General features: G+C 40.2%; 3 protein-coding genes across 19 annotated transcripts in view; 2 read left to right on the forward strand and 1 right to left on the reverse strand.

The window, feature by feature from the left end:
* LOC135344344 (dynein beta chain, ciliary-like) overlaps window positions 1–11843 on the forward strand; it is a 159880-nt gene extending 148037 nt beyond the window's left edge. Inside the window, exons 75-79 of one of the 3 annotated variants that reach the window (XR_010397420.1) lie at window positions 5607–5777; window positions 7081–7216; window positions 7466–7673; window positions 8432–8500; window positions 8620–8691. Coding sequence is in view for 2 of the 3 variants with exons in the window: in XM_064541519.1 (XP_064397589.1) it covers window positions 9502–9693; window positions 9897–10016; window positions 10154–10396; window positions 10776–10958; window positions 11067–11684 (1356 nt within the window). In the remaining variant the exon portion in view is untranslated. Of the gene's footprint in view, window positions 1–5606; window positions 5778–6570; window positions 6617–7080; window positions 7217–7465; window positions 7674–8431; window positions 8501–8619; window positions 8692–9501; window positions 9694–9896; window positions 10017–10153; window positions 10397–10775; window positions 10959–11066 lie in introns of those variants that run through there. The other 2 variants (XM_064541519.1, XM_064541522.1) reach the window with 2 other exon arrangements.
* On the forward strand, window positions 952–3633 carry LOC135344360 (dynein beta chain, ciliary-like). Of its 2 annotated transcripts, XM_064541565.1 has the most exons (5): window positions 952–2068; window positions 2255–2446; window positions 2504–2745; window positions 2900–3083; window positions 3481–3633. In XM_064541565.1, the coding sequence occupies exons 2-5, from the start codon at window positions 2420–2422 to the stop codon at window positions 3616–3618; spliced, it is 591 nt and encodes a 196-aa protein (XP_064397635.1). In that variant the 5' UTR covers window positions 952–2068; window positions 2255–2419; the 3' UTR covers window positions 3619–3633. The 2 variants fall into 2 exon arrangements, with proteins under 2 accessions (XP_064397635.1, XP_064397636.1); XM_064541566.1 differs by lacking the exon at window positions 3481–3633 and having other exon boundaries at window positions 960–2068; window positions 2900–3194.
* A 1325-nt stretch (window positions 11844–13168) lies between the features above and the next one.
* LOC135344347 (serine/threonine-protein phosphatase 6 regulatory ankyrin repeat subunit A-like) overlaps window positions 13169–16142 on the reverse strand; it is a 151578-nt gene continuing 148604 nt past the window's right edge. For all 14 annotated transcript variants that reach the window (XM_064541540.1, XM_064541544.1, XM_064541539.1 and 11 more), the window contains 3 exons: window positions 14293–14391; window positions 14042–14138; window positions 13169–13361 (listed from right to left, as the gene is read on the reverse strand). In XM_064541540.1, coding sequence (XP_064397610.1) covers window positions 14043–14138; window positions 14293–14391 — 195 coding nt within the window. In that variant the 3' untranslated portion in view covers window positions 13169–13361; window position 14042. The remainder of the gene's footprint in view (window positions 13362–14041; window positions 14139–14292; window positions 14392–16142) is intronic.

A 16142-nucleotide genomic window follows, 5' to 3' on the forward strand; every position in this document is an offset into this window, starting at 1 on the left:
TGTTGCACTAGTGCCAGTACAAATACACGCATAATGGGAAAAATTTGGCGAATAAGCCATTTGAACCAAATTCTCTCGGGCGTAGCTACTATTTCAATTACGAATGTTCGCCGCTTAAATTTGGTGTAGAATCTGCCAAATCACTCACCAAATTTCCCCTTATACAGTAGTTGCATTTTGTGCTACGTATAATTATACCATCTTTCTTCTAATTACAGCACCACTAAAATTAATTATGATTTTCCAGTGGCGTACAAATAGAACATGAAAAACTGTAATTCCAATTTGGCGCTTAGCAATAGAACGTAGAGTACTAGTAGCTGTTTCCATGAGGCTATCATAGATCAGTTGTACGTAGCACCTCGATTAAAGGCCGCGGTATAACTAATTACCTAAGCACCAGCAAAAGTAAAAGTTACTTGGCGCTCAATTGACTTGGCACTTCTATTAGAGTGGTGCTGTAATTAGAAGAAAGACGGTACTACCGTACTCACCCGAAACTACGCCCCCCCCCCCCCTTTTTTGCAGAACTCTTATTTGGGGGGGGGCTTAACTGTTTCATAAATACGCCCCTCTTTACTGTATGCACAAAAAGACATCCAGTGCATGCAGAGAGTAGAAATATTTACAGAATGTGTAGTAGTACAGTGTAGACATTTATTCTTTTATAATTAGCAAATAGAAACTCATCTTATAAAGACTGGTTTATTGTCACCCTTTGTGAGTGAATAAAATTATGCTCGAATCATCAAATAAGTGAGTGGAGTGTGAGGTGTGTGGGGGGAGGAGAGGGGGCTGTCTATATTGTCCGAGAACGTTCGCATATCAGTAATTTTTTTATACTGTAGGTCTTAATAGTCGATCATTTCCCACTATTTTTCACCATTATGGACGAAGATAACTAAACATTTCATTGGCTCACATAATTATATAATTACTGACTGACATTATTAAACTTACAAAATTTGCACAAAAATAATGTACTCCAGTGCATGTATTATACTAGCAGATTTTGCAACTTGAGATTTTGAACATTCAGAATAAATTTCTTTCAGGACACTAATGTAATACTATGATACACATCTCTTTGATGAGCATTTTGTTGCTACGTTATTCAACAGAACAGGTATTATATTACATGTAACTGAAAGACATTGTGTACCATTTCTGTCAGTTTAGTCATTGGCAATCATTAATGTAAGTCTACTGTTATGCGATAATTTACGGAAATTTCTCATTAAAGTAGTCTAGACCTTTGGACACGTTCTTGGTTCCAGACTGGATAACTAAATAAAGTCTGGCCATGCCCTCCGAGACTAAACCAGATAATCGAAGGATCAACTATACGCCCTGATCCACCCACTTAAATAGATAAACTGCACACGGGAGTATGCACATGCAACAGATAAACATACCTGTGTCCATAGTAACATGCAGTTGTTAATTGCTCATGCGCATTAAAGGACACGCCCCTTTCAGAGGAAATTGCCAAGCCGGATAATCGAGGTTCCAGATAATTAAACTATAATTATTGCCAAACTTATAATTATTATTTTCCATATAATAGTGCTCGTTATATAATAAGAGTTGTCCATTTTTTCGTAGGGTAATCTTTTTTAGCATGTAGCTTGCTGAACTGTAACAAATCAGAAGTGATGCTGATTTTAAATTCACAAATTGATATTTCTCAGGGTTGTTGGTGGGTTATCAACATTGTTGGGTTCTTTGAGGTGTTCTGTGATGTGGAGCCCAAGAGGAAGGCACTGGCTGCAGCTAATGCTGAGCTGGCAGCAGCACAGGAGAAACTCTCCAAGATAAAGGGAAAATAAAGGGAGACAAGTTGATCATTGACAACTACTTTAGTGTGTGCTTACTTACAATGTATGTATAATATGTAATTATATTATAGCCACTAGAATGAATGTGGGTGTATACATTTATCCTCACTGTAGGATTTAGATGACAACCTGGCTGAGCTGACGAAAGAGTTTGAAGAGGCAACTTCTGCAAAGCTGAGATGTCAGCAACAGGCCGAAGCCACTGCCAGCACTATCTCACTAGCTAACAGGTGCGTACATTTTTGAAAGCACTGCGGATGCCTCGGTGGATGTGTCAAAGTAATCTAAATCCCACTAAAAAGCAATGTAAAATTGTTTACTGCTCAGCTTTCCTTTGTATTAAATTCGTTCTCTTTGTTGCTGTACATTGTTTTATAGTGTGGGCCTAAAGGTTATTGTTCCCTCCCTCTCTACAGACTGGTCGGTGGTCTTGCCTCAGAGAAAGTGCGATGAGCGGAGTCTATTGAGAAGTTTAAACAAGAGGCGATGACATTGGCTGGTGACGTGCTCCTAACGTCATCCTATCTGTCGTATGTAGGCTGTTTTGGACGCAACTATCGTACTTATCTACTGGAGACAAAATGGATGAGTGCCTCAAGACTATACAGGTACGTGTGTTGTGTGAGTGTCAGTATGGTCAAGTATGTTCACATTGGATTGGATAGCCTACCATTCCTATGACTGAGGATCTGGATGTCCTCTTCCTGCTCACTGATGGTGCCACAATCGCTCGTTGGAACAATGAAAAGCTGCCCAGTGATCGAATGTCTGTCGAGAATGCTACTATCCTCACAAATGCAGAGCGCTGGCCACTCATGATTGATCCCCAGCTACAAGGCATATCAAATGGATCAAGACACGAGAGGGGGATCAATTGCAGATTGTCCGACTTGGACAGAAGGGGTACGTAAGAAAGTTTTAAGATTGCTAGACTATAGTGTGACATACCATATAAAGAGGCATTCCAATAAGTTAACTGACTTTGTTTTGTTTTCGAAATCCCACTACAACTAGAGTGAATACCCAATCAGTTGAGCTTTCTTATGTGTATTCCTAACCAGCTACCTGGATACCATTGAGCGAGCTGTGAGCAATGGTGACTGTCTCCTACTAGAGAATATTGGTGAGTCAGTGGACCCAGTGTTGGACCCTCTACTGGGACGACTCACTATCAAGAAGGGCAAGTATATCAAGATAGGTGACAAGGAGATTGAATGTCATCCTAACTTTAGGCTCATTCTACAAGTGAGAGCACAAGATCACTTAACAGTGTAAACTAGTTACCGTAACAAAACATGTTATCATTTCACTTTCGTACGTGCACCCGTTTGTTCGAATTTTTCTGAAGAGATTCAATGCTAGTTTTTGTATTTACGCTTCTAGTTCTAGTGTGAGAGTAAATGTGAGGATGCTGAGAATTAATGCCTTGCATGGTGTCATTGTGCGCAAGCGAGGTATAGTGTGTGTGTCTGTCTGTTTGTCTGGCTGCTCACTGACCAATGAAGTGCAAGCAAGGGCTTATAAAGAGAAGGGTCAGGGCCCTTGGTACAATTAAGAGAAGTGCTATAGGCTTTAGGAATGTTTTCTTATATCAATTTGGATTTTCAAAATATAGCTTCCTTTTCGGGTTATCCATTTGCAGTCTCTTCAGACTCGGTGCGTAGCAAAATCTGCTGGTAGCTGCAAAAGTGAGAAAAGAGCTGAAAAAAGCTGCACCTGCAGCAAGCCAGTGGATTTTGAACTCCTTTTTAGCAACTATCATGTCGATCATTTCCCATGATGCATGCAGTATAAATGTTGCAGGCAAATGTTCAGGTGGAGGCATCAGCACCGGTAATGCTTTTATTACTAGAATATTTTGAGAGTATTAAACATGCTTAAATGTGAACTTTGCGAGTGGTACAGTAGATTATCGGCCCCCCCATTATCCGGAACCTCAATTATCGGCTTGGTAATTTTTCTGAACATCTGCTATACAGTATGTGCATCAAGGGACACACGTCCCTTGATGCACATACTGTATAGCAGATTATTTTAGAGGCACTAAATTTTCCACGGATTAATTTACCCAAACAACAACATTTCGAGGATTTTATTTTCGAGGATAGTGGTTCAAATGACACACCCCTACTGTAGAGAGGTTCCAATATCAGATGTAAACCAATTTTCGAGGCACTCACTTTTTGTTTTTCTGGGTCAATCCTCGAAAACTCGAAAATATCGTACCTCGAAAATAACCAGCTAGGCCTGTCTATGGATAATCGAGGTTTTACTGTAATGGCTTCGCTAATATAAGATTGTGAGATTAAGATATACTGTCAAAACATGAACTTTTTATTTGTTTCCCCACACCCAAGACCAAATTGGCCAATCCTCACTACAAGCCTGAGATGCAGGCCCAGGCCACACTTATCAATTTCACTGTGACCAAGGACGGACTGGAGGAGCAGTTACTGGCTGAGGTGGTTGCCACTGAGAGACCTGATCTCGAGAGAACTAAGTTGTGACACGTTAACATGTTGTATGTAAAATAGATTTTAGCACGTAATAATTAAAACTACATCATGTATTATTATGCAACGATGATGGGGTCATTTTGTATGAAGCCAAGATGTACAGCTACACTCAAATTGCTTATACATTTTGTAGATCGATCAACAGCACTGTATGCCCTTTTAATCGTGAATGGCACTCTTGCGTTTAGTGGTTTGGACAGTATTTAATTCACACATCCGTTGTTTATTTAAAAGCCCCAAACTTATTATTTACTATTTCTCTTTTGTGCCTATTATTACTGTGTGTTGCTGTTTTGTATTATATACTCAGGCGGAGTTGACAAAGCAGCAGAACGACTTTAAGATCAAGCTCAAAGAGTTAGAGGACTCTCTGCTTTCTCGTCTATCTTCTGCTGGAGGTAACTTCCTTGGTGATACGGCACTTGTGGAGAACCTGGAGACCACTAAGAGGACTGCTGCTGAAATAGAGCAAAAGGTATAGTGCTACATTCTCATACGTACTGTCGAAAGCGTAGTCTACCATGTGCATTACAACAGATAAAAGGCTGTGGTTTATTGACTCTAATTTAGTTTATAAACTAACCTTCCTCTATTGTTTTTAAACATGGGATTGTAGCAAACGTCTTCTTGTGTGTGTGTAGGTTGCTGAAGCTAAGGTGACAGAGAAGAAGATCAACGAGGCGAGAGAGAACTACCGACCAGCTGCAGCCAGAGCCTCACTTCTTTACTTCATACTTAATGATCTAAATAAAATCAACCCTCTCTACCAGTTCTCACTCAAGGTACTTGCACACTGGTCTTTCTAAGCAGTTGTATATACAGTATGACACATTGTACGTGCTATGCATAGCCTAGTTCAATTTACTTTGCGCTTGTTGCTTGCAAGCTTTGTGAAGTCCTGTTCTTTTTACACCTTTCTCTACTTCCATTACAGACATTCAGTGTGGTATTTCATAAAGCTATTGAGAGAGCTGAGGAATCTGATGATGTTAAGCAGAGAATACTGAACCTTATTGACAGTATTACGTACTCTGTGTTTGTGTACACCACCAGAGGCCTTTTTGAGAGGGACAAGCTCACCTTTACCTCTCAAATCACATTCCAGGTACAAAGATGATCATGTATTAGAGGTTTCAAGGCTAGGCTTAATATCTTATAGTATAAGCATTCCTTGTAAAGTTTACTCATGTACCTAAATATACAATCTTGTGCATAATTATTATAGCGTAAAATAATACCGTACTGTATGCAGGTGCTTTTGATGAACCATCAGATTGATCCTTTAGAGCTGGACTTCCTCCTGCGATTTCCTGCAGTCCCCAATGTGACCAGTCCCGTTGACTTTCTCTCTAACTTCTGCTGGGGAGGAATCAAGGCTCTGTCAAACTTGGAACAGTTTAAGAACCTCGACAGGGACATTGAGGTATGTACGCTGTCTACCTGCATGTTGTTTAATGTTGTGTGCTACGTTTATTTAGCAAAGCCAGTTTACTACAACCAGCAGCTTTATACGTATGTAGTCTTCCCCCCGGAGAAAATAATTATAAGCAGGAGGATTTGAAAGCGGCTAAGCCATCCAGGAGGGTGGAGCTGGAGGGGAATGTTCCCCCTCCGACCCCACTGGCATAGAAGGCATAGAATTTCATATACACATTTGAATTGAGCTGCACTAAATATAAAAACATAGGCTAGCTACCAGGATTCTGTTTTGACAGTCCTTTCTGTATGCTAAGGACCACACCTACTTTGTGTGGTAAAAGGGGACGCATTGCCCAACTTTCCTGCTTTAGGAGAAGCACTGATTTATGATTTTAAGCTCTCTACATTTCACACACAAAACTACATGTATGTACCGTATTTACCATATTTACTTGATTAAACGCCCATCTCGTTTAAACACCCATGGTAAAAGCTGTCTTTCTCAATAAATGCCCCTCTTAAATAATCGCCCATGTATGGGGCGTGGAACTGTGGGTGGAGCTGAATTAGTACGTGGAACCGCTGAAACAATGGCAGCGCATAGAATAACTGTTTATGATAGCAGAGAGGACACAGAGGGAGAAACTCCACTCTTACGACTTAAGATTGAAGCTGAGAGCTGTGGCAGCAGCCAAAAAGAGCATAATAACTGCTGATGAGCAAGAGTTTGAAGTAGACAAAACAATAAACGCCCGTTTCGAATAAGTGCCCATCTCGTTTAAACACCCCCTCTACAGATGCTGCTAGGAAATAAACGCCCGGACGTTTAATCAAGTAAATACGGTATGTAACTTTGTGTTACAGTACAGATCAGACGATAAGTTTAATGCGAGTAAACTAATTGCTCGCGAGGTCCCCGCGAACACTCTATATCTCTGAGTAAGGTGCCAGTCATCTCAACCATAGTTTTGTTTGAGGTATATTCCTCACCATTTCTTGAGTTCTTGAGGCTTCTTGTGTTAGCTTGCAGAGTGGTCAACACTATAACTATGGTTTTTCTTTCTGACTGAGTGAGTACTGCAGCCGTATACACAAAGAAGAGCTATGTCTTTGCAGTTAAGACTTCCGACTTTCACAACTTGCACAAGGGCAATATCGTGACCTCGTGAGCACACAAATTTCACTCGAGTAAACTTTCGTCTGATCTGTACTGTACACTACGAATGAGGGACATGGGGCATGTTGAACAAGTCCTGTCTGGCTTTGTGTATTGTCTACCATCTATTATATTCTCTCATTCATTTTAGGGTTCTGCCAAACGTTGGAAGAAGTTTGTGGATAGTGAGTGTCCAGAGAAAGATAAGTACCCTCAGGAGTGGAAGAATAGCAGAAGCTCTGTATGATGCGGGCATTAAGGCCTGACAGAATGACCTACGCTGTCACGTAAGTTTCGTTTTCTGGCAACTAAAACTTAATTATTATGCCATTATACTATGCCTGGTAGTTAGACATGCAGTCAATGCATGTCTAAACTAGTGAGATTTGATAAGGAAGCATAGAAATTTTGGATTGGACCATAAGACATTGAGTGTTAGCCTAAAGGGTTTTAATTGAACATACAAAATACTGATTTTTAGCCCAGTTTGTTCTTCTCTGACAGCGCCAAACATTTATTTTCCACCTTCACCACAGATTGTATGTTGAGGAGCAACTTGGTCACCGGTATATTGAGAAGCGAACCATCCCATTCGAGGTGTCCTACGAAGAGACCGGGCCTGCCACACCTGTGTTCTTCGTGCTCAGTCCTGGGGTGAACCCGCTTAAAGATGTGGAGGCTGTTGGGAGGAAGCTCGGGTTCACTCTAGACAATGGCAACTTCCACAATGTCTCCCTCGGGCAGGTGAGGGGATAATCATGAGAAGTTACATTGAGGTTGTATGGTCGGGCTATATTCGAAGCCCAATATTTGCATACTATGCATTAAAGTGATTTACAGAATCTGAGTTACGATGGCATAGAGTTATTTCTGCACAGAAGTCTTTTTGTTACTTCGCTTACATAATTATGCCTCGGTGCGCATGTGCAAGCGAGGTATACGGTAGTGTATTTGTCTGCCTATCTGTCTGTGTAGACTGCTACAGCTGCTCAAAGACGAATCAAGTGCAAGTAAGAGTTTCTATAGGCTTCTTGGATTTCAATTCGTGGATTTGCAAAATAATACTTCGTTCTCTAGTTTTGCTTACTTGGAATGCCATTGCAGCCTTTTCAGAAGAGTGCGTAGCAAAACTTGTTCACCGAGTGTTGCTAATCTACTCAGTCGTTAGCTCTGCACTAGAAGCTAGCTAGCAAGAGTGAGAAGAGAGCTGCATGGCTCTGCTCTGCTGATGCAGCCATTGATTTTAGTCTAGAACTTTTGGCATCGATTGTTTTTAACAACAATCATGGTCGATCATTATCCACTCTTCAGTTTCCCTGTGATTCTGGATTCTTCCTGCTTGCAGCAAAATTAATTAATGTAAAATGTGTGTGTATAAAAGCTATTAGTAGCTTTATGTTATGTAGCTTTGGCATCTCCACCGAGGCATCAGCACCAGGTGCTTTCATTATGTCAGTATTTACATGTATGTGGCCGGGAAATTCAATTAATTTTGATTTTAGGGCCAAGAGATAGTCGCTGAAAATGCTCTGGACGTAGCATCAAAGGAAGGACACTGGGTTATCCTGCAGGTATGTTCAGATCTTTCGTTGGTTTTACAAAATATCGTTTAATGGTTGTTGCTGCTATGTGCTTAAATGGAAAATGCAAATGGAGGAAATCTATAATTATGTTTATGCCATCTCCGTAGAACATTCATCTGGTGGCCAAATGGCTCTCTAAACTGGAGAAGAAACTAGAGACGTACAGTGAGGGGAGTCACTCTGCTTATCGTGTCTACATGTCTGCTGAACCAGCACCAACTCCAGACTCGCATATCATTCCTCAGGTATATGCCCTCACATGTACAGTTGATGTAGTGCACTTGCAACGGTTAGAGAAAATTGCTGAACAGCAAAACCATGCGCTATTACATAGATTACCATACTCATATCATGTGTCTAGCTGAAATTTCGTACGTTAGAGTTAAGTTTACTGCCAGACACCTCTGTTGCAAGTGCACTGCAATCAACTGCACACTGAAACTAGCCTTGTCACAATCGTTCAATAATATAAAAACGGTATTACTGATTGAAATAAAGATGTATTAAGAAAGAGGAGAGCCTGGAATGGAAAGTCGCGTAACGGTAGAAGGGTGGTATGACGGGTAATTTTTGTGGTGTTAAAGTTTGTTAAACTTTAACAGTTGTGATGCACTATATTACGTGCGTTTCGGTAAACCACGCACTAGGTTTTTGTGAGGAAAATTTTCATCGAGGCCAGCTTGCCCACACATTTTTGCACCACGAAAATAGACCTGTTCCCCTAGGTTCGATCAGCAGAGTCAAAACACCTATTTCCTCCATACAGGGTGTACTTTAGTCTTCCATCAAGATCACCAATGAGCCCCCCACTGGCATGCTGGCTAACCTCCACAAGGCTTTGGACAACTTCACTCAGGTACATAAGTGTATTTAGGAACCACGGAAAAATCATTATGTCAGCATAGCAGCTGGTTGTGACAGCCACGCAGAATGTAGACATGCACAAATCATGTTGCTTCGGTGGAGCATTACTGTAGTAATATTTATAGGAGACCCTAGAAATGTGCTCTCGTGAGAATGAGTTCAAGAGCCTACTCTTCTCGCTGGTATACTTTCATGCTGTACTGATTGAGAGGAGGAAGTTTGGTCCCCAGGGCTGGAATAGACCTTACCCCTTCACTACTGGTGATCTGACCATTAGCGTCAATGTGCTGTATAACTACTTGGAAGCCAATGCTAAGGTGTGTGTGTACATGTAGTAATGGCTATGTGACCTGCATCTACAAATCATATTCTGCTCAAAACAGATGTGCATAATTATTATGGTTGTCACTATAATAGTTTCATGATGCAATTCTAGACCCAAGATTTGTGATGAAAATATTCTATAGCCTGAGTAACTTGATGTTTTGTTCATAATTGGTTGTCGTTAATTCATGATCAGGTCCCATGGACTGACCTGCGTTACTTGTTTGGTGAGATCATGTATGGTGGTCACATCACTGACGATTGGGACAGGAGACTCTGCAAAACATACCTTGAAGTGTTCATGAAACCTGAGCAGGTGTGCTGGTGTTAAGTATTAATTTTCTTCTGTGTATGTAAAACTGCAAGTCTTTCGCATGGGTGTAGGTAGGGTCCTTAACTGGGAGCTAATCAGTATTTAGGACGCTTGTACGTAACTCATAAACTTTTTCTCAGCTTGATGGTGAGCTTCTGCTGGCCCCTGGCTTTGCCACCCCACCCAACCTCGACTACATTGGCTACCACAAGTACATTTCTGAAAACCTTCCTCCCGAGAGCCCCTACCTCTATGGCATGCACTCCAATGCGGAGATTGGTTTCCTCACAACCACATCTGAGAATCTTTTCCGCACTGTGTTGGAGATGCAACCTAGGGACTCATCCGGGGCTGGTGCCTCTGGTACCACTAGAGAGGAAAAGGTGTTTTGAGGTGTACTGTGTATTTTTGTCATTCTCACAAGATGCATTTTTATTATCACTAACCAGCATTAAAAATAGTCTGTGGTGTGTCCAGCGCTAGAATCAGGGGATTTAAACCGATTTTACCGAACAATCGCTTGTTAGATTGAATTTGCAAACTGCAAACTAAATCTCTTTGTATAATTATGTGTTTGGTGCTGATCTACACGCAGTAATAGGCGTGGCCACACTATTTAAGGGTTGTATAGCCAACATTTTTTTGCTCGCATGAGCCCCTTTTTTCTCTGAGCACCCCACTATACAGGCTTTTCTAGAAACGCCCCTGATAGTGTCTAGTCAGTTTTTCGTTTTAATGTTTTAATCTGTATGCACTATTTAGGTGAAGTCGTTACTTGACGAGTGTCTCGAGAAACTTCCTGATAGCTTCAATATGACTGACTTACATGGCAAAGCAGAGGATAAGACACCGTATGTGCTGGTGGCACTACAAGAGTGTGAGAGAATGAACACGCTCACGAACGAGATTAGGAGAACACTCAAGGAGCTCGACCTAGGACTCAAGGTAAACAATTGCTTTATTGTTGGACACACGTCAATTTACTGCTGATAATTATTATACTGCTCCTATAGTAAAGGTGTATGCATCAGTCAACGTTGTTTTTTTGCTTAGGGTGAACTGACCATTACAGCTGGTATGGAGAGTCTGGAGAATGCTCTTTTTTTCAACACTGTCCCCGAGAGCTGGACAAACCGAGCCTACCCTTCGATGAATGGTCTCGCTGCTTGGTACGTCGATCTCGGTCAAAGAATCCGCGAATTGGATAGTTGGGTGTCAGATTTTGGCATGCCTTCATGTATCTGGCTGGCCGGGTTCTTCAATCCTCAGTCCTTCCTCACGGCTATTGTGCAATCTATGGCTCGCAAGAACGAGTGGCCTCTAGACAAAATGTGCCTACAATGTGACGTCACAAAAAAGAATCGTGATGATTTCAGCAGCCCCCCTCGTGAAGGCTCATATGTACATGGGCTGTTTATGGAGGGAGCTCGTTGGGACACGCAAACCAGTCTGATTCAGGAGTCAAGTTTGAAAGAGCTGACACCGAAAATGCCTGTCATCTTCATTAAAGCTATCCCAATTGATAAACAAGATGTAAAAAATTTCTACCAGTGTCCCGTATATAAGACACGTATGAGAGGGCCAACTTACGTATGGACGTTCAACCTCAAGACCAAGGAATCTCCATCCAAGTGGGTCATTGCTGGAGTATGTCTACTCCTGAGTATCTAAACGCTCGTATCTAAACGCTCCATATAATATTATACCATACCATGCAAATATGAACTTTGGAACATATTAATACCGTAGTGACACTACGTAACTACGTATGTAGCTACCCGATCACTTGTATTATAAGTATTGACTAAAATTATACTCTTAATTCAAAAACTGCTGAAGGTCAGTTGTGACTTCTATAACTGCACTGTGGTGCGCTAAACAACGTTATCAACCATTAAGTACCATAACTCAATGGGGATATACTTAGCAGGTATAATACTTTTATCAGGGCACACTTTTTTATTAGCAGGTATATAACATTTTTCGATTAGAAAGTACGTATAACTAGAATGTTTTGTGAGTACACGATTTTGATCCCCTTCTAAGCTCAACACGTGCAAAATGTACTTGTTCTATTCTACTACTGTATAGGGCGAAATTTTTGAGGCACTTAAATTTTGTAAATTGGCCTCTAAATCATTTCGTTGAATGAATTTCGTGGGTTGACTGCTAACTGGAAGGACTCCCAGGCCACGCCTTTAATTGTTCACATTCATGAATTAATTTTCGTATGATTACTAACCCACGATAACAGTGAAAATTAAGCCCCTCCTTCCGTGCGACGCCTGTCTACATTCCCACATGTGCTAGAATCAAGTATTATATAGCACGATTATTTGCATGCATGGAGGATTGCAAAAAAAGCTAACGGTTTTCCGCTACATCAATTCAATGTATACACATTAATGAATGTATCTCCCCAATGAAAATTTACCCTCCTATTTAATTATACATGCACGTACATGTAGAATGCCGTTAATTTGTAACCACGTGCACAGTTATCTATCGCTATACCAGTACTTAAGCTTCAAAAACGCATTCTCTTTTATGCACTCCTGGCCTCTTAGGGCCCTGGATGCATATTCTAACACCCCCAAAATTCTTTGTTCATACCGACGGTGTAACGATTATAGTGGATCGAGAGTCTTAATTTTCGTGTGCAGTATTTCTGCATTACAAGTCAACAATTCAACAACTTTTTTTATGTACAGTCAAGTTCTTTGCACAAAAGGTATAATTATACTATAGGGGAAAACCAAAATTAGTATTATTATAGCCAAACTAGGCTATAAATTAAAGGTTGTCCGTAGTTATGTATCGTCATTATTTTACTGTCGATAATTATAAATACTGTGATTAGTACTTGCACGTATACTATAAGAGAGGCCGATTTCTTAAGACGACTTTTAAAGGACAATGATATAAAGAAAGACATACTACTATAGAACTCCGTAATGGTATACACTTACAAAAAAGAAGATAAGTTTTTGGCAAGAGTGTTTGAACAAGCAGTGGTACATCGCGTATCTTCTACTTTAGTTTAGAGTGATATATAGAAGAACTTCACACAACAATAATTATATAGAGAACAACTGACAAAACTGATCATGCATGCAGGGAGTCTGGTACTAGTTTACAACGAATAACTATAAACAAACTAATTATAACCACGTGCACAGTAATTAAGTCTAAGTGTTCTAAAACAATAACTATAATACAAGTGACCACGCGAACGTACATGTGCATGGATAAAAAAGTGGTAAAATTAACAGCACAACACAATAATAAAAATTCTACAATTGAAACATGTGCCCATTTTCAGCTCAACACAGCATACTGTACCCCGTCCTGCAGAAAAGAAAATTGGGATTTGAGATAGTAAAATCTATAGCATTTCTCCTCAAATTATATTATACTACTGTAAAAGCGCGAAATTTTAAAGGAATGGTTGAATCAATTCCGTCCGTGGGTTGACTGCTTACTACTAATAACATTTTTATACAGGCAGCATCTTGAATATAATTGTGTAAACTTCGTATGTATTTTTCATGCGCAGAGTGGCTCTAAAGAGAAATAATATTATGATAGCTATAGCAAGATTTATATAAAGTTCCTTAAGCATAAAAATAATCTGACAAGAAAGAGGTTGCAATCCACTAGCTGTTATATAGTTAGAAAAAACGAGATCTAGAGGACACATTAATTTTCCAAACTATATTATTCAATTATTATTATTCAAGCCACAAAACAGGCTTGAATAATATAATTATTGGGAATGTGAAAGTATAATTAAGAGCAATGTCCAATGAATAGTAATCTCAGGGCTACTCCCAGGCCACGCCTTCCATCTTGTAGCTAATTAACAAAATATTTTCGATCAGGATTGCTAACCCATGAAAACAGTGAAAATTTCACGGTATGCCACAAACAAAACCTTTTACTATAGTGAAAAGTCGGAAACGTGAGAGAGTGTACTTATCTTTGGTGTAACTAATTATAAACACTGTAGTTCTGACCATCACACTGACCTCATCTTTGAGATTGATCAGCTCCCTTGGAGAGGAGTAGCTCAACAATGGAGGAGTGATCGTTCATTGTAGCGTACATCAATGGAGTACCTCCAACCTAAATAATTATACATGATTGTAGCGAATGAAAACGTGTTCACACACTTACATTAACACGTGCAAACCTTATTTCTCAAGGCAGCCAATTTTTTTTATTTCTTTTTATTTTGAATTTAAGAAGCTACGTAGAGGCAATTGCAAATATAACTCACATTGTCCTGACAGTTGACTTGAGCCCCTACAGAAACCAGTAGTTCTACAACACTTAGATGGCCTTCTTGAGAAGCTATCTCGAGAGGAGTGAAGCCATACTGAAAACAGATTGCAAAAAATATTCACAGACAAAATAATGTTCAATAGAAATTTGTACATCACACGTACTTAGTGTTTCCCCCACACGCTAAGTAGGCCTGTGCCAAATATTCAAATTTTTTACCTATTATTATTCGTACCTATTAATAATTAACACCTATTATTCAACATACACAGCAGCGAAATAGTACCAAAAATGTAGTTTCAACATTGCATGATTGAACTACAATTAATTTACTGCCGTGTAAAATGTGGGCGTGTTCTGAGCTACTGCGCATGTGCAATTTAATGAATATCATTAAACTATTTTCACAGTGCCTATTATTCAAAAGACTGCCTATTATTCAAAAAATTATTCTGGAATATTAATTTTGGCAAGGCCTAACACTAAGCCCAGCCCTATTTGAATCTGTATAAGTCTTGCGTGTGCAGTGTTGATAAGCTAATTGAATTTGGAGAAATTCCTGCATGCAATGGGCGCTGTACAGATTCTCTCTATTGTGGTCACACAATTATTATTGTGCCACGTACTGCATGTGTTGAGGACATTGAGAAGTCAAGCTGTGTGCATGCCAAATAAATAGCCCTCTTTCGCAGGCCCTCTTTTTTCTGTTCTTTTTCTAAGGGATTAATAAAGAAAGAAGGAAGAGACAAGAAAAAGGAGAGCCTGCATGCCTTGCTAAGCCGCGTGACGGTAGACAAGTGAAGGTGGGCAGTCACTAGCTGGGCGAGGCTGGCAAGGCCAAAAGCTACAGTATGCCTATGCATATTGCAGACTTTCACATAAAGTACACTAGAATCAAGTCTGGAGACATCGTAGACGAGGGCTTAATTTCCTATTACCTACAGTAAATAATAGTTAGACACTGTTTACTTTGGGCATCTACATCACGTAGAAACTTCCTAAACAGTGCACATAAGCATAATATTATTAGATCATAGCAACCATGAATCTCTATAGCCAATTATCTAATATTTGCTACATGATTGTCTGAGTGAAGTACCGTATAGCGGGACATTTTCGCTCAGCAGAAATTTTTTATGAGTTCTAATAATTATATTCACGTTTCTATGCCAGGAAACCACACCCACCAATAACTTTGTATGTGAAATACCGCTGCGTGGGAGTTTAATTATCGCATGCAGTTATAATTTTCGCTTCCTCTGTCTACCCTCGAAAAACGCGAAATTTTGCACCTCACGAAAATTTCCTGCTGTACGGTACATGATTGTCAAAGTGAAGTACAGTGGAACCTCTATTAACGACCACCCCCGAAGAGCAACCACACGCTATATAACAGCCAAGAGCTCAGGTCCGGACTAAAATGACTTCAATGTAAAGCAACCTCTCTTGGGAGCGGCCACCTCTCATACAAGCTAGCTTTGAAAAGGCTGTAGAGACAAGCAACAGCTAGGTTTTCACGATTGTGCAAAATAATGCTATATATCTCAACAATAATTTTCTGCTAATTCTGGGTGTGGCTGTCCATTCTGGGAGGTTATTTTCCATTGCTAAAGCTGATCAGGGGACTAGAAAGCTGCTCGTTATACGGAGTAGAGAGGTGGCCGCTCCTGAAAGGTTGCTTTACATTGAAGTCATTGTTCAATTCGGACATGTGCTCTTGGTTATTATATAGCGTGTGGTTGCTCTTGGGAGGTGTTCGCTAATGGCACTGTGCCTTTAATTACTCAACCAGATTTCAGGAAAAAAACTATTCTGAGTTCAGAACGGACCCCACTTGACTACAGA

The sequence above is a fragment of the Halichondria panicea genome, chromosome 11, assembly GCF_963675165.1.
Source record: "Halichondria panicea chromosome 11, odHalPani1.1, whole genome shotgun sequence".
NCBI classification, from domain to species: domain Eukaryota; kingdom Metazoa; phylum Porifera; class Demospongiae; order Suberitida; family Halichondriidae; genus Halichondria; species Halichondria panicea.

Bases quoted from the DNA above. Each gene is read 5' to 3' on its own strand.
- LOC135344360 (XM_064541565.1), top strand. From the start codon at position 2,420: ATGGATGAGTGCCTCAAGACTATACAG. The intron at 2,447-2,503 runs GTACGTGTGTTG...TGGATTGGATAG, and splicing joins AGTGCCTCAAGACTATACAG to CCTACCATTCCTATGACTGA. The intron at 2,746-2,899 runs GTAAGAAAGTTT...ATTCCTAACCAG, and splicing joins GACTTGGACAGAAGGGGTAC to CTACCTGGATACCATTGAGC.